The 24,174-nt window shown below is 39.0% G+C and overlaps 1 protein-coding gene across 2 annotated transcripts in view; it reads left to right on the top strand.

Moving 5' to 3' along the window:
• SYNPR (synaptoporin) overlaps positions 1-24,174 on the top strand; it is a 340,334-nt gene that overhangs the window by 153,440 nt on the left and 162,720 nt on the right. The window contains exon 1 of one of the 2 annotated variants that reach the window (XM_017527364.2): positions 5,383-5,772. The exons of the other annotated variant lie outside the window; for it this stretch is intronic. Coding sequence (XP_017382853.1) covers positions 5,749-5,772 — 24 coding nt within the window. The 5' untranslated portion in view covers positions 5,383-5,748. Of the gene's footprint in view, positions 1-5,382; positions 5,773-24,174 lie in introns of those variants that run through there. 2 annotated transcript variants of the gene reach the window in all.

Raw genomic sequence — 24,174 nt, 5'->3', positions numbered from 1 at the left:
CTAGAGGAACATAGCCAACTTAAAGACCCATTGGGGGGACTAAGGGAATAAATACCCGGACCTCAGTCTCCTCTCACCCTCTAATTTCCTGGCAGTACTTCTTATTGTTAGCACCTCCCATTAGGATGCCTCAGAGAAAGGGAGCTCATTGATGGGGTCCATTAGTTCAGCCTGCTGGAACACAAAGTAGGCAGGAAAGTGGCTCTAGAGGAACAAACAAAGGCTCTCTAGCACAATGTCTGCCTAAAGGGGAGCATGCTTAACCATATATATTCCATCTCTCAAATAATTGCATTTATCCCTCATTCAGCAAACAATCATTGCTTGGCCACTCTGTGCTGGGCACTTTGCTTTGAGCTGAGGATGCAGAAATAAGTAGGTTATTGTGTCCTTGAAGAGCTTAGACTCATGGTCTTCAGAAAATACTCCTTGAACATTTTTTTTACTTGCTTTTTTAACTATCATTTTCTCTCCTTTTATCTCCCAAGCATGGCTACATTTCCACCCAAATACCCTAATTTTTCTCAATCTTGTTCCACTGTATTCCTTAGCTTTTCTTGCATCCACAAACGTTTGCCTATACTCTCAGCTTCAGTGTAGAATTTTTTAAATACAATTATGTTTTACTGTTATATAGATGAGTGCTTGCTATGTTCCCTAGGCTGGTCTCGAACTCCCAGCCTTGCCCCTTTATGCTCCAGGACTGCAGGCCTGAGCCACGGAACCTCCCAGCTTCAGTGTAGAATTCTTTCAGACAGACTTGAACCCTATGAGGAAAGCTAATGATCTAATAAATGTTCATGTTCAAGTGATATTAATATTATTTTATCTCAGTATTTGGAAAAAACAATAGAGATGGTGTTGGAGAAAACAACTTTCTCTTACAAGGGAAATAAAAGATAAGAGGCCTAGAAAGTTCTGCCCTGACTCTATATACCTGCTTACATCAGAATAAATTGCATTTTACCCATGCTAGGAGCTGTGCTCAGTCAGAGAAAGGAAGGCACCATTAAAGATTTCAAGGTTGTTCCATAAGTGAATTGAATGTAAGTGCTCTCACTGCTATAGCTTGAAAGCACTGAAATTGTTTCTGAAGCAAAATGGAAGAGGCTTGACTAACTCTCTTGGTCATTTATTAGTATGACCAAAGTAGCCTTATCTTTGATTACCTCCTTTCTCCCACTGCCACGAAGAAATCCTCTGGCTCTGGAATTTTCCTCTCAGTGTTTGCTAAATGCTTAGAAAGCTAGGCCTCCCACTGGCCAGCAGGCAGGCCTGAAAGGACCCCTTTTGAGAGGCCAGATGTTTAGAAATGGAAGCTATAAGGGAAAGGAACTGTTGAATTTACCAGAAGGTGTGTCCACCCAAAGGGGAGAGAAGCTTTTCTGTTCTGAGAAAAAAATTTCTTTTGAAGTTGTCTGAAGGCCATTGCTCAACTGAAAGATCACAGTTGAAGCTCTGACCATATTAGAAATTAGCATTGCTAATGAGGTTTTCAGAGAATCACAGATTATTTTAATCTACTTAACCTTCTCCATAAATACTTGACTTGGAAAACACTGTAGTTCTATTTTTAATAATCTAATAATGGATAAATGTTATTTTAAAGGCAGTAGCAACAATGTGAATATCATTTTTCAAACAAGAACCATCAAATAATGGCATTTTGCTTTATTTTTGTCAGTTCCAATTCTGTGATACAGAGTGGTAGCCGACTGTGCTGTCTGATAAATTGGAAGGTTAGGGCAGTCTAAGTGGCTAGCTGACAAGATTATTTCTCTAATGACAAATATATGGGCAAGTATCCAAAAATCAACTGCTCTATGTGGGCCTAGGTGAAGGAAACCCTGAGAGCCCAAGCTTCTAAAAAAAAAAACAAAAACTGATCAGTATGGTTTACAAAAGGAACTTTCCACCATCTTTGACATAGTTCCCAATTAAATCAATATGATGCTGAAATTTGCAACCCTTCCAGAACGTTCTTTGAATGAAGAGGTTAAAAATAATCTGTATCTGCTGTTATGAATCAATCAATTGCCCTTGTTCATCTGTTCTGCTTTTCAAGGCTAAATTCCTTTGAAAAAGTTAGGTTTCTTTACAACCATCTCAAACCTAAAATGTTCTCATGTTGATTCATTTATTTCATCATTCATTGATTTATCCACCAAATATTTATTGAAACACCTCCTATGTGTTAGCTACTCTCTGAAATACCGAGGATATGCTGTTAAGCAAAACAAACAAGTTTCCTGGTTTTGTGGACGTCTTAGTAAATGGAGATAGTAAATTGCCTGAACAAATAAGAAGGTATCAGGCAATAAAAGTGCAAACATAAAACAAGGGAGTGACTGGAAAAAGTGAAAGATGTTTTTAAGTTAGGTGGTTGGGGAAGAAAGACCCTCTAAGGAACAGAAAGTAGAACTAACAATTGAGTGACAAAGGAAGAGAGGGCAGGGAAAATCTGAGGAAAGGATGTTCCAGGCAGAAGGGATAGCTAGTGCAAAGGCATGGAAGGTGGATGTGGCTGAAGAGTAGGGAAGGAGAGGGTTGGAATTAAATAAGACAAAAAGATGAGACGTAGATTGCATGATGCTTTAAAGGCATGGGAAAGGGTTTGGGTTTTACTTACCATAAGCCTATTGGACAACTATTGAAGTATTTTTCTCAGATTTGTGATATAATCTAATTTATGCTTTAAATGGCTCAACATGGATAATAGAGAGATTTCTAGGGGGAAGAGTGAAAGCAGCGAGACCTAGAGAGAGCCTGTTGCCGTGGTCCACAAAAGAGAAGACAGAGGGGTGGTTGCAGAGGAGACTTAGAGAATGTTAATGATCTGTCTGGAAAAAATATGAAGCAGGCAGAGCTAATCCAACCAGCAGATTAGAATCTGCCTATTAGCCTTAGAACCTTATCTCGTAAAAGTTGACCCAGAAAGCCCTTCAGAGATAATTCATTAGAAATCCTTCATTTTAAACATGGAAAAACAGAGACGCAGACAAATTTCAGGACACACCCTGGGTCACAAAGCAAACCGCTACCAAACCCAAGACTAAGCCTCACACCTCCTATCTTCCCAAGTCTTAAATAATGTGCCCAAGCCCATACAGAACCCAGTAGGGCCTAAGCGTGGATCTCATGGGCTTGGTAGACCCTCTTGTACACCAGCAGTTTCCAATCTCTGGTGCAAATCTGCATACTGGGGTCAGCTAAGAAGTTACTGCAGGGTCCATGCATCCAAATGTTTATTTGTCATCCCCTGTACACTGAATAAGTAAAACTGTAAGTGCCATCATGTGGCATCCAAAGCAGAGTGGTTAACAGCTTAGACAATGGCATACAATTAGGCTCAAGTCTTAGCTTTACTAGGTATTGACTATATACTTTCAGATAAGTTGCTTCACTCTTTGAGTCGTGGTTTTTTCACCTATACTCTGAATAAAAATTATAACTCATAGTTTTGTAAGGCTTAAATAAGATGATATACCAAAAACACCCACTTAGAATAGTACCTGGAACAGAGTAAATATTCACGAAATGTTCACTATTATTCTGTAGAAGACAGAACTTTTTTCCTTTTACTTGCAGTGGGGCTCTTAATATCTCACTGGCTTCCCTGAGAAACTGCCGCCTCTTCAATCATATTCTAACTGCTCCTTATCAGCCGCCTCTTCAATCCTACTTTAGCTTTGCCCCTTATTAGCCACCTGGAGGAACGGTGGCCTTCAGCACAGGAACACTATTCTTTCAGTCAATCCCTCATTTATTTATTCTGTAAATGTTTACTGAGTGCTCACTTAAATGCCTGGTGATTCTAAGACTTTTTTTTCCCCCTGCTTCAGATGTGTTCACTTGCTTAATTTGCTCCCCTTTGTAACTGCTCTCTTTGAAGTGCAGTGATTTGTCAATAAGCAGGTGAGGAGTGGCCACAGGGGAGTAGGGAGGAAAAGGTTCCTATGAGAATTTCAAAGGGGTCACAAGGCATATACAGTTTGAAGAGTTGGTAAGCACCCCGAAAGCGCAAGTGTTGGGGAACAAGCCAATCAGAGGAGACAGCAGAGAAAGGGAGCTGGACTCTGAGTCCAGTTCGCAGGTGTGTAGCGTGGGTGAAAGCACTGCCTTGCCCATTGTTCATTTCTACCCACTCACAGCTCTGTGAGGCATTAGTGTGGCCATTTTACAGAGGGCAAACTAAGGCTCAGACCCAGGTCACACGACTAGTAAGTGAGGGATCAGAACTAGAACCCAAGTTGCCTGACTCCTCATTATGGTTTTTTGGTTGGTTTGTTTGATCCCTCAACCTCCCCTACCCACCAAGTTGTTACTGTGTGTATAAGAAAAGGAAGAAAGGGAGTAAGAGGGAGATGATGGTGGTGGCTATGTTATGGTAGTGATAGTGTTTGTGTGTGTGTGTGTGTGCGCGCACGCGTGCGTGTGTGCGTGCATGAGAGAGAGAGAGAAGGGGAGAGAAAGAGATACAAAGAGACAGAAATAGTAAGGAAAGAGAGAGAGCAACAGAGAGAGAAACCTCAAAAAAGACTTCAGACAGATTCCAAATTAACAACAAATTAATACCTGTAAAAAATGTGGCCAGCCTATGTGCATTTCAGTTGAATCATCACCAACTGTACAAAAGATAAAGCAGAGACGTCTCAGCCAACCGAACAATATTCCTGCAGTGAGTGGAGACCTGAAGTAGGGGCGGGAGGGAGAGGTAGACAGGTTTCCTATCCCTGTGCTGTGTTATCTGCCTTGGGGAGAGATTGTCCTCAGGATGCCAGTGTGAGGAGAACATGTCACCTGTGGCAGCCTCTCCAGGAATTTGCTACAAATGCCCCCAACACATACTGCCTCAGGGTGCCATGATTTCGGCCCTTGGAAGTGGTTGAGCTCAACTCCTTCCTACAGAGGTTTATTTGCAGAAAAAAGCAGATCCATATCACACTTAAGCCTCTGAATCCATTTTAATTTTGAGATTTTGCGGGAGATGGCTTTAAGAAACACTCCTGTGACGAGTGAGCAACCAAGTTGTAGTCTGTCCCTTCTACAGCTGCCAGAGCCTGAAAAGCCTGTCTTCCAGTACATCACCTTAATGATTATTTATGGGCAGTGTATGAATTTCCCAAATGGGGATTATGCATAAGAGCCATGCATTTACATAAAAATGAAGTCAATTTTTTTAACAAACATATCAATGTTTACTTAATCTATGTAAATCTATTCATAAGATTTTATAAAACCACCACTTTTCCCCATACCCCTAACACAAAATCCTGGCTTTTAAAAAATCTCCTAGTTTGTTTCTAAGCACTGTGCTTGCGGGAGGAGGGGGCTGGCAGAGTAAAGGGGAGATGGTGCCTCTGTTGGTGATGCAGCCTGCTAGTGCAAAGCAGTTCTGCACTTCCAGTTGTGAGCCAAGTGTGGGAGCTCACCATGGTGGCAGCCACCTCCCCACCAAGCAGGCAGCGTTCACCAGAGGGGAGTATCAGGTTCCTGTACTCAGCTGTGGGTTGTCACCGTCTAATAATATGACCGTTTTGCCATCTCTCTGCAAATGAGGCTGAAGCTGCTATCTGATTGGTATAACATCTCACTTTCCCTCTGCATTGATTTTCTTCTTCTCCTCCTTTGCTTCATAAAAAGAGGGACAAGTGGCTGGTGCTGTGGACAGAGAAGCTTTATTTTTAGTATGAGACAACCTCTCTTTTCTTTCAGGAGTGGGAAGTTGAATTATCAATTCTTTTGTAAATGTGTATGGTGATATTTGCTCCGGTAAGTTTATAGCTATCTTGATTTACAGCTGGCTGTGGGGATATGTGTGTGCATGTATGTGTCTCCACAGGCACATTTGGATTCTACACTTTTCTTTCCAAATATCATTTTTGAAATCTTTAATGATACTATCTCTTTTCTTGACTTTGCTTCCTTGTAATTTGTATGTTTAAACCAAACAGGCTGTGTTAATGGTGAAATGCTTACCTTAGCTGTTTAAGTATGTGCTGGGTTTCTTTAAACTATTTAAGCAAACTTATGTTTGCTTTATAAAAATGTAATGTCATTCTACCCTACCCCCCTCTTGGAGTGTTTAATATCCTAAGTGCATTCATTGTGCTGCAACCTGCTTACCATGTTAATTAAAGTTTCTTCGTCAGTGTCAGGGTGAGAATTACTTAAACTCCATATGCAGCTACAAAATATTATATGTTGGGTTGAAAGGTGCTAGCTTTATAAGGTCTTATCCCAGTATGTAGAATGAATGAATTTCCTCTACAATTGGATGCATGCACTTTTAAAAGACCTGAATTTAGAAAAAGTATTCAGATCATTAAATGAAGTCCTAGCATGCCATGAAAAGCTGTAATCACAAGTGGCTGTTGCTTCTCTTTCGTCTTTCTTTGCACTGTGTATTTCTGCCACCATCTGTCGGATGCCCAGTCCAGGCTCCTCTGTTTCTATATGTGAAGCTAATCAGGAGAAAAGTTGCTGTTATTAAATTTAATGACTGCAAAATGTCCAGTCACCGTTACCAGAAATGATTTTTAAATGCATCACCTGGTTAACTGCGTTCTTTTTGTTCAGAGAGTAAAAGATGGTCTGAATTCTTTGTTGCTAATTCAGAAGTCTGGGGAAGTCTTTTAATATAATTATTCTAGACAGGGATGAGAAGATGATTAAATAATTGCTTTAATGGAAACAAACTGATGCTTTAATCTTCTCTTTTTGTTACACAATCAACAAATCTGCAGTCTTTTTCATGGTAAAATGAGCTAGAGAATAGATTCGTGGTGAAAGTTAAAGGCACCATGGTATGTGAAGCAAGAGAGGTCTGAATATACATTTTTCAGAGATTTCGAGAGTCAAATTGGGAATATCATGCAGGCTTAGGGCTTGTAGGCATACATTTTTTTCAAAATAGCAATTTTTCAGATTTTGAAGTAGTCTTAAGGCAGCTCAGATTGCCTGTCTGAGAGTGCACTAACCTTCATATATACTCCCTTTTGGAAGTGCCACAACTCACACACCGTGTGTACACTCTAACGAAGCCACTTGTTTTGACATACAGACTGAATTTTGATCAATCTAACTCAGCCTCAAAAATAGACTAATCCCTCAAACCCACTCAAATTATTATATTGCCTTGTTACTGGTCCCAATAAGCATGTGCCTAACATCGGCCTTAGACAACATAAACCTTAGCTGGAGCCAAGTGTATCTTAGCAGATAATTTGTTGAAAAAAAAGAAACAAAACTTTTATCCTTGGGCTGTTGCCAATTACTGCTAAGTAAACTCACCAGCATGGAGCATCACCTCTTCCCTTCCCCAACACACATCCAATCCTTCAACATCCCTTAATATTTTATATAATCATTCTCCTTTCATGGCTGTAACAGGTGGTATATAAAGTCCTTTGCGTAGACAGAGCTTATCATCATCTGAAGCTATTCAATAATATAAATTAATGAAATCTGAGGCGGCAGCATGCATCCTGCATGTGAAAGTTGTGCCTTTTCCTCCAGTCTGCTAGTTTACAGAAGGGTTAGGGCTCCAAGCATACTTAGGCCCACACAGAAAGAACAACATGGCATCTATATCTATATCTTAAACTAAGGATCCTTTTAAAGATATAGGATCCTTAGTTTAAGTTAGAGCCAATGTGCACAGTTTTTACAAGTATCACTTCTGAAAGGTCCATAATGTCATAACTAGATAATCTGTTGTAATCTCTCCCAAGGATTAGAGACCTATGTCATTTTGGGGAAAACTATAACGGGATTTTTAAATTTTCACAGCGAGCTCCTCTGTTCTTTTTAGCATAATGAAGAATGCAAGAGTCCTTTCCATTTAGTAAGTGCATCCTATATGCCTGGCACTGTGCTAAGGATTTTACTTTTCTCCTTTAACCTTGACAAGCACTCTATGAGACCCATAGCATTACCTCCCCATTTTACAGATGAGAAAATAGAGACATAGGACAAGTGCGTAACTTACTTGAGGAAACACAGTCATGGAGATGTGTCATGGAACCAGGCAGGCTCATTCCAGAGTCCTGCTCTTGCTTCCTCCCATCTGTCATTGGTACAATCTACAATAAACGCCTAGACCGAAATGGCTTTCAAGGACCTACAGTTAAACATCCTATTTTTCCCCTTTCTGATACAAGGTAGTCTCCTTCCTCTCAGACTATGTCTTCATGACCCCACGCTAATTATGTCTTTGAAATTGAAGAATATGTGTTTTATTTCCACTCGATTTGAGCAGATACAAAGATGAGAGTGCGGCTAAAGTGAGCCTGCCTAGGGTAAAATGTATGCAGCAGTGGCTAAATCAAGGTAGATTTTTTTAATTGATCAAATTAAATCAATTCCTTTGACCTTCAATCTTTTGGACATAAAATCAAAATAAAGATGCTACAATACCTTAGAAATATCAGTATCTCAAGGTAGCTGATTTGTCATTGGTGCAAAATATAAAAAGCAATTCCAACTGAATTATCTGTGGAGAGCTTTACAAAATTCTCACCTTCCCTTTACTCCTCCCACCATGATTTTTTTTTTCCTATGGCTAGCTGAAAAGGGCTGAGGTAGCACTTCAGGTTGAATATTGCAAAGTGTCTATCTCACCTGGGTAATTTTAAAAGGAACACAGCTGCCAATAAGCATGCTGAGAAATGTGACAAAGTCGAAATTCAGAGTCCCCAAATGCATTTCTTTACACGTGAGCACTAAGCTCCCCATTTTAAATCCACTTGAGCCAATAAAATTCAGATGAATCTTACAGGGGGAGAATGCAATGGACAGAGAATCAATAAGTTTGAAATTTCTCCTCAAATGGAGCTTCTGGACTAGAAACAGGGCATTCCAGTCATAAAGTGGGCCTGTAAAATGCTGCCTTATGAGAAAGGATTATGAGTGATGAAATGTTGCTAGAAGATAGAACCTAGCTCAGAACACCTTTGCTAAATTTAACAAAACTCAGAGGGGGATCTTAAAAAAAAATGCTAGCAAACAAACAAAAACCACCCACTACAGACTGGAAGAACTAAGAGTCAAGTTTCGAAGTAAGTAACACAACATTGACTTCTTGGTGTGATCTGCTGCGTCTAATAAGCAACAGCTTTTGAGCTACCCTTGGTGTAGGCACCCAGTTAATTAAAAAGAGTTTAGAATGCAGTACACAATAAAATATGTTTCCAAAATGGTAGTCATTTTTGTCAGAGGCAAGCTTGGCTAACTCCTCGGTTCTTGATTACATCTTTTTCTTGTTATTAAAAAAATCGTAATTGGGTGGTTTAATCAGAAAGTGTGGTATTAGAGCCAATACTGATAAATTCAAGTCAATTTGCTTTTTCCAACAGCATTTATGAGATTTCTAAATATACTAACAGCCATCAAATGAAAACTTTTACTTTAAGAAAATATGTTGTGCTCAACCACAGTGTTTATCAAATATAGGCTATGCCTAAAACCTAATCTTATAGACAAGTTTGTAAAGCTAGATAGAAAGCAGTCCCTAGTTAGAAAACACTGCTTTCTTCAGAGAGGTGACAAAATTCCAAATCAAAGCACTGAGAATTGTATTCCATCTTGCCTATGTTTCATTCTGCCCTTTCTTTGATACAGATGTATGTACTTAAACATACTGATCATTAAGCACTTAAAAATTATTAAGTATGGAGAAAGCAGCTGGTGTTAACACATAATTAGTGTTGGACTAATCTTGTATTTTTCATTAAACATTCTAGGCTGGTGTGCAAATAGAGCTGGTGGTCCTGTTACATACTTGTGTAAGAAAATAAATCATTGAATATTTTGAGCCTGAAATCAGCATATGAAGCACTGAATCTTCTAGAAGAGGCTGTTGGTCACTGGTGTGTCTTTAAATGTTTAAAGATTCAGCGTTTGAAAATGGAAACACCTCCGTCTCTCCACTCTGCAGACTAATGGATCTGCATAATTAATATATTTTGCCGTGATCTTTTTTAAAAAAATACAGATTCTAGCCAAAAGTACTAATGGAAAATTGTTGAGGGGCATCTACAAATGCATTTCACTATAATTTCTAGAAAGCTAACTCACAACATAGGGCAGTCAGTTTACTGTGGAGCTTTGAGTTGACCAATCTAAGTGGATAATCATGTCACTATTGTTTTGGGGGGTAAATGATGTGTTGGGCATAAAAGATTTCTGCTGGTACTCCCCACGGGACTTATTTAGCCTTGCTTACAGAACATTTATTTAGTTAGTTAGTTATTTTATTATTTATTTATTTTTGAGACTGGGTCTCATTCTGTCACCCAGGCTGGAGTGCAGTGGTGTGTTCTGAGCCCACTGCAACCTCTGCCTCCCAGGTTTAAGTGATTCTCCTTCCTGAGCCTCCTGAGTAACTAGAACTATAGGTATCCACCACCGTGCTCAGCTAATTTTTGTATTTTTAGTAGAGATGCGGTTTCACCATGTTGGCCAGGCTGGTCTCGAACCCATGACCTCAGGTGATTATCCTGACCCGGCTTCCCAAAGTGCTGGGATTACAGCCTGAGCCATCATGCCCCATCTTACAGAATCTTTAAATCGTCCCAGCTCACCACACATTGTCTCGATGCAGACTTATTTGCAAAGATATAACAAAGATTTTGGGCTCATTTTATTTCTGGTAAAATATGGCTTTCAGAATGTATGTGTCAAATATGAATTATTATTGCCAGGACTTCTTAAGTCACCATATTGACATTCACTTCTCAATGTTGAACTCACACATCTTTATCTGGTTTTAGATCATCATGAGGGAGAAAAATGGGTAAGATTTTCCAAAACCTGTGACATTCAAACTACCTTCATATGAAATTGAATGGTAGAGGGAAAACACTTTCTTAATTGGGGGAAGATTTTAGAAAAAGTCTGGAATGTGGACATTGCCTATTTTTTTTATTTAATAAATATTTAAGGATGCCTACCATGTGCCAGGCACCATGCTAGGCATGGAAGATACAGTGATGAACAAATAGACTTAATTTCTGCATTCTCAGAACTAAATGCCTTCATTCATTTTTTCATTTTTTCATCTAAACATAGTTTCTATTTCATGGCCCAGGATGTGTTTTCTTAAAAGCATAATTGAAGTGTTCTAGTAAGGCATTTGGAGGAAATATGTGCTTTTGGTCCTATATGTTCATGCTCAGTGAAGGAATAAGAGTGAATCCACTTATTTATTGATGTGATTACTGTCTGCTGAAATGGAGTGGTAGGAAGCAGGGAGCTGGAAGAGGTTTTACAGTGCATGTGTCTATAAGCATCATTCATTGCTCCTAGGCATTCTCAGATTTGATGGGCCATTCTCATTCTTGGACAGTATTGGGAGAGGAAAGAGAAGAAAAACGCTTTGACAGGAAAGGAAAGGAAAGGAGATAAAGAATAAACAGAGAAGGTGCCCAAAGAAACTACGATTTTCCCTGGTAATCTGAAATAGATCTAACTTGCATTATCTGGTTTTCTGTGGGTATTCACCCACTCATCTATCTGTTCAATAAATATATTTATGTAGTGGGTACCATCTTTAAGCCAAATACTCTACTAGGTGTACTTCTCTAATAGACCAGGATTTCTCAACCTTGGTGCTATTAGCATTTTGGTACAGGTAATTCATTGTTGTTAGGTGGCTGTTTTATGTACTGTATGATGCTAAGCAGCATCCCTGGCTTATATGTGTTACATGTCAGTAGCAATCACCCCACCCAACCCCCAGGTTGGGACAACCAAAATTACCTCCTGACATTGCCAAATTTCCCCTGGCTGAGAACCAGGTCAGGAAATGCAGTAATTACCACCACCTTTGACCAAATCCTTCCACCATGTTTCTACTTTTCTTTCTTTCAGATACTCTGCTGCATGGTTTACCCTAGGGTTTTTAAGTTGTCTTCCCCAATATGCTAGTACCATTTGCCAACAAAGACAAGTGAGGCATCTCTAAGTCCTTTTACTATTACTATCCCTTACCTCTGCTTAACACTTTACCACATTCATGTAGCTTACATTATCTCATTTGATTCTATCAGTCAACTGGTAAGACAACATTAAAATATTATAACCTTTGATGGATGAGGAAATGGACATTTAGATGGTTACAAGCCCAAATTCTTGCAGCTAATAGAACCTGGATTCACAATCACATGCACTGGCTTAAAACCAGTGTTTTTCCACACAATTGCACTATTTAATGGGGAAGAAAGGTAAGTAGGGTTAAAGCACACTTTTTCTCTTTGAAGCTGTTCAATAAGTGCAGCACAGCAGTAGTTAGGGAATTTGAGGTCTACAGGCTTGGCTTTCTTACTCAGCACTTATTAGCTGAGTGGTTTTGGACTGCCCACGTACATTCTTAGAGTCTCCCCAGTAGTTTGGGGAATGTAGAGTGATCATTGCAAAAGGTGAAAGAAGCCCCAGAGATCAGCCTGCCACAGTAGAGAGTGCGGGTTTTGAAGTAGATGGATCAGGTGTGTGAGTCAGCATCCAAACAGGAAGCAGATGACACCTTCACATTATCTGACCTCTTGCTGGTGACTGTACACCATTAAAACTTAATTTCTTTAAATCAGAAAACTGAAGCCCCAAGAGGTGAGTTGAATTGCCCAAGCCACTATGGTGAATTTGGTACAAAAGGAAAACAACAGAAGAGCTCCATGTCCTTCCCCTCAGTGAGCTGAAGAACCTTTTTAAACAGAGAAAGGCCAACATAGGATCTGGCTCAAATCAGAAATGTGTGTGTGTTGCCTTATAAGCAGATGTCTAGGTACCTGAGACAGGTTCCTGGTTTTTCAGCTTATACCCAAACATCTTTGGGGGTTACTGTAACAAATTTCAGCCTCACTAAAGGATACTGAGAGTGTTCTCCTAAGTGGCTCTTAGAAGACTGGTAAACATTAAAAACACATAAAAGACTGGTGGTGGTTTGCAATGCACTTGTCACACACGCTCCTGCGCTTGGATAGCTGCAGGGCTTTACCAGGAGACGGGGCTCATGCAGTATGTGGGCCCATATCCTTGATCTTTTGATGAGTTGTCAAAAGGTATCCGCAATTATCGAGACCCTCGGCACATTTGCCAAGATAAAAGGCCTTTCAAGTATATTGCTGTGGCATCATTCCCAGAAAGAAATCTATCTTTTACCTGCATTGCCTCAGGGCACTCAAACTTGCAGAGAGAGGAAATAAGTCCAATTCCTGGGTCTGTGGCTTAGGGGTATGCATGGCCTTAGAATTCATCTGCCATCTTTAGGCCTTGGTGTCTTCATCTGTAAAATGGAAATAATGAGGACCATTACGAGTAATAATTATTACCTTCCCACAGTTATGAAAAGGATTGCTGTCATAGATGAAATGGGAAAGCACTGTTGAAACTGTGCAGGCCTGGACAATACCATTGTTATTTTCTTCCTCTGTAAGTCAAAGTCCTTTTGCTATCAGTTTTCATTCCATGCCCTCGATGAGTGCTTGAGGTTAGGGGAACCATTTCCCCAGTCTACCAGAAAAATCATGGTAGTTACATGATGGGTCTAAAGTGGTCTGGAAATGCTTTGCTGGGTCATTCCATCTCAAGGGGAGATTTATGCCATATTATAAATTGCAGAGACAGAGAATCATCACTGAAGAATAACTATAATAAAAGCAAATGCAGTATGGATAAAGCCATTCCCTATGATTTGCTCATCTTAGTAATGCCCCTGAATTTTCCTTTCCACCTTCTTGGGACCCCTTCACCGACATCAGTCCTGCCATTACCCATTTGTTGTGGAGTCAGGGCAGAGGGGGCAGGAGTTGACAGGACCAGGACCTTCCCCATCAGTTTCTAACACTGTGACTTTAACCCTCTCTACTCTCCACATGATGCTGGAAGCTCCTCAGGGGAATTGACCAATGATCATTTTCTCCCCAAGTATCGAAGCTCAGGGAGAGCCTCTCTCTGCTTGCTCTGGGTTTTTCATTAGCCCCCACTATAGGAAATTCAAAGGTTTCTCATTTCTCATGTTTTATATACCTCAAAGCATCTCCTGACACATTTGATCAGAAAACTCGGTTAGCTCAAATTTTTTTCGAAGACCATTATCTGCTGGCATTCCTCTCCCAGACTCCTTTCCTCAGCTCACCTCTTCACTCTGAGTGGTATTTATAACTCCTCATCTTCTGAGGCATTTGGAAGACACCCTCCTTCCTTCCTCCCCCAGACCAGTTCTCTGATATAAATTTTTTTCTCCCTCTCCCACTGCCTTCACACTCAAAGAAAGTGTTTCTCAAACATTTTTCTGTGGATCTCTTCAAAAAGGCAAGAATGTTTTCTTATTTGCTCACTCATTCATTTGTTCATATGTTCATTCATTTATGCATTCTATGTAATACTGAGCAGCCACTGTGTGCTGGGTATTATGTTAAGATTTGGGATGCAGAAGTAACTAAAACAAATATGCTCTCATGTAAGATTTACAATCTAGTTGGGGGAGGGGCAATTTTAAAATCCCTCAAAAGTGATTTAATTATCATTATAGTAAATGCTAAAAATAAAAGCTAAGCCATCCTGTGTACTAACTATGTGACAGGCACGAGTCCAAGTGTTTTATGCATATTAATTTGTTTAAGGCTTGTAACAATACTTTGAGGGAGTTAAAAGAGGAGAGGATTAGTGCCCATAAAACCAGAAGGGCATAGACTCTCTTAGTAAATTGGGGAATATTGGAATGAGGATGATGCAACAGGACAAGATGCTAAGAGTCTGCAGAGCTGCCATTTATGTGGTACTTTCTGTTTACCAGGCACCGTGCTCTATACTGCATAGGACTTGAACCTTCACAAGAGCACCATGAAAGATCACTATCATTATTTTAAAGATGGGGAAAGTGAGATACATTGTGTATGTGGTGACTCTGACAGTATAGCTTAGGTGCGTTTGACCCCAAGTCTAGGCTCTTACTCGCTACGTTAACCAGTGAAAAGTTGATAAATGTTCCTCATACAGTTTCTCTCCTGGTAAATACTGGTAAAATTGAGAAAAACATGGATTATTTTTATGTGTATCTGAATTAGAGCCACAGTAATTGTTCTTGAAATAAAATGGGACTTTGTATGGACTGGGAGTGTTGAATCCTTAACCTTTCAGCATATTTTCATGTAACAACTACTTGTTCAAAGAGTGAGCTGAAGACCAGCAGTGTGGGCATCACCTGGGAACTTGTTAAAAATGCAGAGTCTCAGCTTCCACCCCGACCTACTGAGTATTAGAATCTACATTTTTATAATCTCCAGGTGATTTGCATATACTCTTAAGTTTGAGTAGCTCAGATCTAGTACAAGTTACAAGAATATGCATCCAGCCCTGGTTGTGATGCTAACCCAGCAGTTTTTTGACCTGCCCAGATTTTCTTTGCCTTTTCAGTGGAAATGACTTCAGCTCTCTTCACAGAGGAGTCAGAAACCCCTCAACAGAAGAGCCTGGAGAGGAAGATTCCAGAGAAACTCAGAGACTCTCTTTTACCTCTGGAATCAGCTTCTCACTATGTGGTCCAAAGACCAACTACATGAAAATCACCTGGGGAGTTTATTAAAAATGATGTTCAGATTAAAAGCAGTCTTGTCAGAATGGCAGTAAATGCCAAAAATACAGTGTTATAATGTCTTCAAACACCAAGAGAAAATGGCTATTAGATGAGAATTGGATATCTCTCCCAAGTTATTTATCTGGGATAAGGATGCAATAAAGTCATTATCAGACAAACGTTAAATGACACTTAAACTTCACATTTGATTGATCTCCTTTTGTGAGGAACTGTCACTGTGGAATGTGTACTTTGGATCTACCCAAATATGGATTTCAAATCCTTGCTCCCATTACCCACTAGCTGTGTGACTTTTGAGTGACTTACATTTTTGAGCCTCAGTTTTCTCATTGGTGAAAAGAGGAGAAAAAATTCTCACCATTCAGGAGAGGAGCACTTTTGAGGTTCTTTATAATGTAAATAAGTATGTGGCACACAGCACTATAATAAATAAATCATAACTATTACTATTGGTTATTAAACATGAGATTTTATAAAAAGTTACTTTTATGGGGGGTGGGGAGTTGGGGAGAGATAGCATGGGGAGAAATGCCAGATATAGGTGATGGGGAGGAAGGCAGCAAATCACACTGCCACATGTGTACCTATGCAACAATCTTGCATGTTCTTCACATGTACCCCAAAACCTAAAATGCAATAAAATAAATTTAAAAAAATATATTTTATATAAAAAAGTCACTTTTAAATTATCTGTATTATAACATAATTATTACTGCTATAAATAGAAACCTACTTAGAATAATTTTTGAAGTAATGTTTAATTTAGCATATAGTTCTTGTTACTTCATTAATTTTTTCACTTAATAAATGTTTATTAATATAGCACTAAGTACCAGGAGCTTGCATAAGCACTGGGAATGTAGCATTGTTACATGCTACATGGAGGGGTGAAATGAGGGACAGAAAATGTTAGATAGAATAAGAGCTATGGAAAAATGCAAATCAGGTATAGGGGAGGGGCCATTGTTTCAAATATACATTTTAGTAAATTGAATTAAACAGTAATTTATCAGAAGAAACTTATAGAAAAGTTCTGGAAATAACTATTTTTATCTCTGTGAGTTTTCAAATCTTCTCTCTAGGTTTTCTTTAAAATGAAAACACAGTATTTGAAAATTTTAAATGGATTCAAAGCTTGATGACCAACTAGTACCACTTCCTCTGCTTCCCACAGAATGTGTAACTATTGCAGGCTTATGACTCTTAATACTTAACTAAATCATTCGTTATTTTATGTGATACTAACAGTTGCCTCATGAAACACAGGTGAATTGCATATTGAGTTTTCCATTAAGGGAGAGAAACTGTGGCTCAGGAAGGCCAATTTCAATTCATCAGAATCTTACCACTGGTTACTAGGGATGTAGGAGACACAGACACAGGTCCTCATTCTCCAAATTCCTCTGCCACAGGATCTCTACTTATTTGTCAATCCCTTTAAAGCCTCCCATTAAACAAAGATGAGGGCTCTGGGGTGGTGGAGAACTCTATGTGATGTGATGTGATTGTTCTACATGGTGGGGAAAGGCTGAGGCTATTGCAGGTTAAACTGTTACCATTGCCTAACTATAAAAGTGTTGAGGATAAAAACAAAATAAGTGATATAAAGGCAAATGGAATTTATGAGGCAGGAACATCAGCTTCAAGAAAATGTTAGATTTATATACAAAAAACCTATTAGGTTATAATGGAATTTTCCAAACTCAACTTTACTTAAGCTTTAGAATGGAAAGTTAAGCATTCACTCATAAGATTTCTAATACTTTCTGATTTTAATTTAGGAACAATTTTATTCTTATTGGCCCTAAGTTGACATAATAGTTTAGTGAATTCTACCAGCTGAGTGTCCAATAGATACCTTGAAAATGTTACCTCTCATTCACATTCTATCTGGTCCACAAACAATGCTATGACCTAATAATTGAAATATTTGAGCCAATATGTTAAAGGAGACAAAAACATCATTTCTAATCATTATAACTCTTAGAGTACAATTGGAATACCACTGGGCTTCAATAGAGCAGTGTCCATCCCTGGACTCTAGAATGGCCTCATTAATTTTCTAGTCTTATTGATTACAGTAAATTTCTAGTCTTATTAGGTTTAAAGAAATAAGTTTACTGGACTTACAGTTCCGCTTGGCTAGGGAGGCCTCACAATCATGGCAGAAGGCAAGGAGGAGCAGGTCATGTCTTACATACACGGATGTCGGCAGGCAAAGAGAAAGCGAGCTTGTATAGGGTTACAATATGTTAAAGGAGACAAAAATATCATTTCTAATCATTATAACTCTTACAGACAATTAGAATACCACTGGACTTCAAGAGAGCAGTGTCCATCCCTGGACTCTAGAATGGCCTCATTAATTTTCTAGTCTTATTAGATTGAGGTTAAAATGTACATTACAGTGTTGAAACGCTACTTGAAATTATTTCTATAGTGAAATAATGACATTTTATACTATCATAATTGGTTATGCCTTTGCTTCTTTTACACACACATGCTGCTAGGTTTCCCCCCAACCATGCTTGGAATATGAAATTCGGGAAAGTATAAGAAACACCCTCAGATGTTCAGCCATCCTTGATAGTGATACAAATAACTAAAGTGATAGCACATATCATTTTCTAATGTATGTGGCCCCAAAGTTCTAATGGGGCAGGTGTTCATCCAGAAATGTGTCCACTTAGCTGACGAGTATAGTTGAAGATGATCTGTTTAAAAAATTACTTTATAAATAATGTAGGATAATTGAAGGACAGATTTCCCCATAATCATAACTTTTAAGATGGTAACTTTCTGAAAGCATCTTTCTTCAACCTCATTCTCCCAGGTTCTGAAAGCTAAGATCTGTATAAGTTTATCATGGTTAACCCTGTTGCCTGCCATGTGCAGTTGGTTTGGAGCTAGAAATAAGAGCATATCAAGAGTCAAGAGATCTGGAGTTAGAAAATAATAGCATTTTGTAATTTGCAAACATAATAGAAGCTCTTTAAAATATTCCACTCATTGCACTTGTTGGATTAACCACTGTTCTTTAGTTTCTCTATTAAAAGAGAAGCTTGCTAATATCCACACCATGCTGAATATTCATGGAACTTGGTGCATCCAAGCCCTACTGAAGCTACCAGTTGAGTTATATGTTTGCTTATACAGCAAATTAATTGTATTAAACCTAAAAAAAGTCCCCTGTTTCCCTCTCTGATTTTGCTTTTGTACATAGTGATGTTTGGGGTGTGTATGTGTGTGTGTGTGTGTCTGTGTGTGTGTGTATGTATGTATGCATGTATCTTCAAATGTTCTCAAAGCCAAATGTCAATTACTTTATCCTGCTCCCATTAAGTTTATTCTGAAACAGACCTCTAGTATCACGACCCTTCTTTTCCTCCTGTATTAGTCTATTTTCATACTGCTGATAAGGACATGCCCGAGAAGAGGCAATGTGCAAAAGAAAGAAGTTTAATGGACTTACAGTTCCACATGGCTGGGGAGGCAACACAATCACGGCAGAAGGCAAGGAGGAGCAGGCCATGTCTTACATATATGGATGGTGATAGGCAAAGAGCGAGCGAGCTTGTACAGGGGGATTCCTCTTTTTAAAACCATCAGATCTCATGAGACTTATTCACTATCACTAGGACAGCAGGGGAAAGACTTGTCCCCATGATTCAATTACCTCCTACTGGGTCCTTCCCACAACACATGAGAATTCAAGATGAGATTTAGTGGGGACACAGCCAGATCAAATCGCCTCCTCAGTGTCTAATATACAGTATTTGGCATAGTGTAGGCCCCTAAGTAAATGTTTATTGAATAAATGACAGTCATTTAGAATCACACTCCCAGCAAGGAGCATTCTGTTCCATTAGTACCTTTAAGCCTCTCCAACTTGCTGGATGAAGAGTAAATAATTTGATGAAATTGGTCAGAAGGATATGGGAATGGGATGGGAGGGGTAAGAATTATAGTTTCCATTTTTTGAGCCCTTCAGGCACAAGGTAGACTATGTAAAATACATTTGATCATTTAATTCTCACAACAGCCCCATGAGACAGGGGATCCCTCCCTAATTTTACAAAGAAGAAAATGGAAGGTTTGATGGGTTTAGAAATTTGTTTAAGAATGTGGAACTAGGAAATGATGGTGTAAGCGTTCCTTCCAGATAAGCTCGAACCCATAGCCCATGCTCTTAAACACTGCACAGTTTGGAAAGGAGCAGATCTGATTCATGATCATGCTTCCTTCCCTGAGGTCTTGCCGCTTGTCCCATCCTCCTGGTGAACCCACTCTTGATCCTGGCTAGTTTCTCATTGTTTCTTGTTTTCTCCCCATCCCATGCCTTTAAGTCCTCATCCTCAAATCCATCCTGAGGTGATTGAAGTGTTCCATTTCAAATGAGGACCGAACACAAATACACCAACAAAAAATGGCATTTTATTTTCTGCCAGAGTTGGTGGGTCCAGGGAAGCACTCCTCTTTGTAGAGGGGCCCCTGGACTGGGTTGTCTTTTGGGGGGCCTCCCTGAGTGGTAAGAAGGGGCTGTTTATAGTCATAAGCTTTGCTTGTTTCTCCCTAAGTGGGGCTGTCGCCTTCCAAGCTAAGAATGCCTTTTGTAGCTTGCCTTGAAGTACCTCTTGGGAAGTTATCTGCCGCTTTGATACATACTTAAAACCCTCTTGTTTTTCTTCTCCCAAGATAAGAATGAACTTCCTGATGAATTCCTCAGTGCTTTCTCTTTGAGTAAACTCTGACCCCCCTGCCCCTCAAAGATAGTTTTCAATTCCAGACAGCTAATACCTTTTATTCTAGCCATGCCATTCTATTGAATTTAGATTTCCACTTACAATGATACTTTTTTTATTTTTTTATTTTTTATTCCTTATGGTCTTAAAATGTCACTGTTTTTCCCCTAGACTTTTCCAGGGCATTTATATCTCACCAATAAGCATTAGCACTGAGAAGTATAGAAGGTTCATTTTAATGAGCTCTTCAGGATTTGTCTTGCATCTGCTGAAATAAATTAGGTCAAAATAAGATTGAAGAGATCTTCAAGTACTGCAACACCTAACAAACTGATTTTATTATTTAGAAAACAGGAAAAAGTGAAAAGAACTGCAGTTTAAGAAAATTAAATTTGTGTACTTAGTGAAAGATCAGAAGTCTCAGTGGAGAAAAATTCTAATTTGTATTACCTACAAAAGAGGGAGAAGGTCACCTGAAAAATTACACAGACCCACAGAGCTCAAACAATATTATAAACACAATGAATATTTAGCAAACTTTGGTCCAGAAAGGGAGAAGACTCTACTGCTTTGTCTGAGCTCATGCCTTAGAAGTGTAAGACTGCATGATTACCTTAATTCTGGGTGAGGCTTTGGATATTACTGATAACAAAGACATAGTAAATTTGATATTGATTTAGTCTCTTTGCCTTTGTTTACCTGAAATGATAAAATTTTCTAACCCACTTCTTTTGAATTATTCTCTCTTTCCCAGACTCTAAATTAATATTATTCTTTCCTTGTCTCTTCCTAATCCTAATCCATCCTATTTCCCATTTATTTATTATGAAAATCTAGGTATCTGGGGCACAAAACTTTGCTTTTGATATATGATAAGGTAATTAAATTGTTGCATTTAATAAAGTCTGAGAAATCTGCTAACAAAATTAATTCCTCCTTGAATTTATGTGGCTTACTTTGATGGCACTGTTCTCTGCTTCTCTGTCTGACATTCTGTCTTTGAGTTTATGTATCAGTTAGCTTTTGCTGGATTAACAAAACATCCGGAAATTTAATGGCTTAAAACTACATTATTTATATAACTCATGATTCTGTGGGTCAGCAATTTGGCCAGAGCTCAGCTGAGTAGCATGTCTGCTTACCTTGACTGACCCCACTCATGTGTCTATGGTCATTCTCTAATAAGGTGGTTGTTCATTCTAAAGATTAGCTATAGGTTGAGTAGAAAAATGAGGATAATTGGGCCACTTACCTGTCATCAAATGAACTAGCCTGGGCTTGTTCTCATGGCAATCAGCAGGTTCTAACCAATAAAGCAAACTGAAAAACCTCTTAAGCCTTACACTTGGAACTCAGAGAATGTCATTTTCACCACATTTTGTTGGTCAAAGCAAGTCATCCCAGATTCAAGGGAAGAGCCCATTTCAGATTCGGGGGTTGAGGAAATAGACTCCACTTCTTGGCAGGAGTAGTTCCACAGTATTACGATTATTTTTACAATCTATCTAGCACTCACTCATAATCTCTGTGAGTCCAGTCTTCTTACCTCACTGCCAGAGCACACTCACCTGATTATCCCAATCTTACCTGAGGTTTGACCTCTTCAAAACAGGCCTAACTATTGTCCCTTTTTCCTCGTAACCTATTTCTGTCAGTAAAAGTGTCATTTATCCCACGCTTGTACTTGAAAGCCCTGTATTAATGTTACATTCTCCTCTCGTCAGCTTCTTTATAGCCAAAATCACCAAATGCTAAGAGAATCCTTCCGAAGTATCTCTCTATCCCTCCTCCCCTATCACTTAAATTTGTCCTTGATCTCTTTGTCTCTCATTGTTCTTTCATTCAAGACTTCCAGCACACCCCCTCCCAATTAATCTCACCTATCTCTTCTCTTTCCTGCTCCAAAACCTTCCACTGATTCACTATTGTAAGTTCAGCCTTCTCTGCCAGATACACTTCCAAATTGCCTGTTCAGATTTACTCTCACTATTCACCAATTTGAATTTTCATACCTCAGTAAAATGAGAAATTTCACTGGTCCCAAACACTGTACAATTCTTTCTATGCCTTTATTCACATTATGTTTTTCTCCATTCTTTTTGACTTTTAAACTCTGACCTACATTCATAACTCAGACGAAATTTTCTTCTGCTACAAAGCCAAAGGCAATGGTCGCAGGGATTTCTCTCCTTTCTGTTGTTCTGTTAGGTATTTAGGCAGCACTGCATATTTTCCCAAGTGATTATGTTTCATCCTAAATTATCCCAATAGTCATGGTTACTAGAATTGGCTGCTGTACCAAAGTTTGGCCTCCTTGAGAATAAACACATCACATCTTCCTTCTAGATTATCCAGATCTCATTGGACAGGGTATGGGCAAAATAGATATTCAACAAAAACTTATTTGATTGAATTAAATCTCTAATTTCATTTAATCATCCCCTTTGTGAAGATGATTTTTCCTATCATTTTAAGAAGCAGAAAAGCTATGTGATTTATCAAGTTCAATATTTAGGGAGCCAGGAAAGGAATATGGGTCCCTAAACTCTGAACTAATTCACATTCTTTACACAGACTCTACAGTCTCTTAATCCTGACAAAACAATTTCCATTACACCAAGACAGAGGAAAATGCTGCCATCCCTCATTCAACCCACTATCATCCAATTCAGCACTAAATTCTGTCAATTTTCCCTCCACAATTTCCTTCAATCTGTCTACTTCTCTTCATCTCCACTCTCACTTCTCTCTCTGTTTCAGATGACTGCAACATCCCATAAAAGTTCTCACGGTTTTCTACTCTTTTGCCCACTCACACCTTCCTCCAAGCTATTCTCCACATAGCAAACAGAGGTAGTTTCTGAATTCAAGTCTGCTCATCCTGCTTAACACATTTGAGTAAATTTTCATTGCTGTTAAAGGTTACATCCTTAGCAGATCCATAAAAACCCTGCAGCATCTAGCCATCGATTGCTTCTCCTATCTCTTCCTATAACGTCCCTTACATCCCTGCTTTATCCAGCCCAGTTCCTCAAGTACACCATGATCTATTCTCCCACAGAGTCTGTACATACACCATTCTTTCTGCCAGAACACTCTTCTCATCCTGACTATCTTTCATCCATTTCTATACATCCTTAGGGCAACTCAAATTATTTTGCTGGTTACTTAATCCATGTCTCCCTTCCCCATCAAAGTATAACCTCCTTGAAGCCAGAAAGCCTCTTTGGATTTTAGCCTTTAATGCCTTTGCTGAGCAGAGCAGTGTCCAATGCATATTAAACAGTCAATAAATAATAAATATTTGATTGAGAAAATGAATGAACAAATAAATGAAGAAATCATCATCTATGTCCCAGCCCTGTGCTCCTACATAAATAAATATGCATGAGATGTGAGTTATAGACTCCAGAGTTCAAATTTTCATTAGGAGAGGCAAGTGTGTAGGGTCCAGTAGAACCTTAACGACAGAGGTACCAATTTTCCCTTGTGGTAGAGGAAAGGAAGAAGATGGAATGTGTATTAGTCTTTTATTTCTGCCACAAAAAATTACCACAAACTTAGTGCCTTAAAACAACGCAAGTTTATCTTACAGTCTAGAAGTCAGAAATCCTAAAATCAAAATATCTGCTGGCCTACATTCCTTCTGGAGGCTCTAGGGGAGAAGCCTTTTCCTTGCCTTTTTCAGCTTCTTGAGGCTGCCAGCTTTCCTTGGCTCATGGCTCTTTCTTCTATATTTAAAACTAGTAGCCTAGTTCAGCCATCTTTAAATTTCTTTCTGTCTCTCTGACCTCTGCTTAGGTCATCACATCTCTTTCTCTGACTGACTCATCTTTC

Source organism: Cebus imitator, unplaced genomic scaffold, assembly GCF_001604975.1.
Source record: "Cebus imitator isolate Cc_AM_T3 unplaced genomic scaffold, Cebus_imitator-1.0 Scaffold48, whole genome shotgun sequence".
Lineage (NCBI taxonomy): Eukaryota > Metazoa > Chordata > Mammalia > Primates > Cebidae > Cebus > Cebus imitator.
Note: the sequence above shows the minus strand (reverse complement) of the source record. Positions and strands in the feature narration are given on the sequence as shown.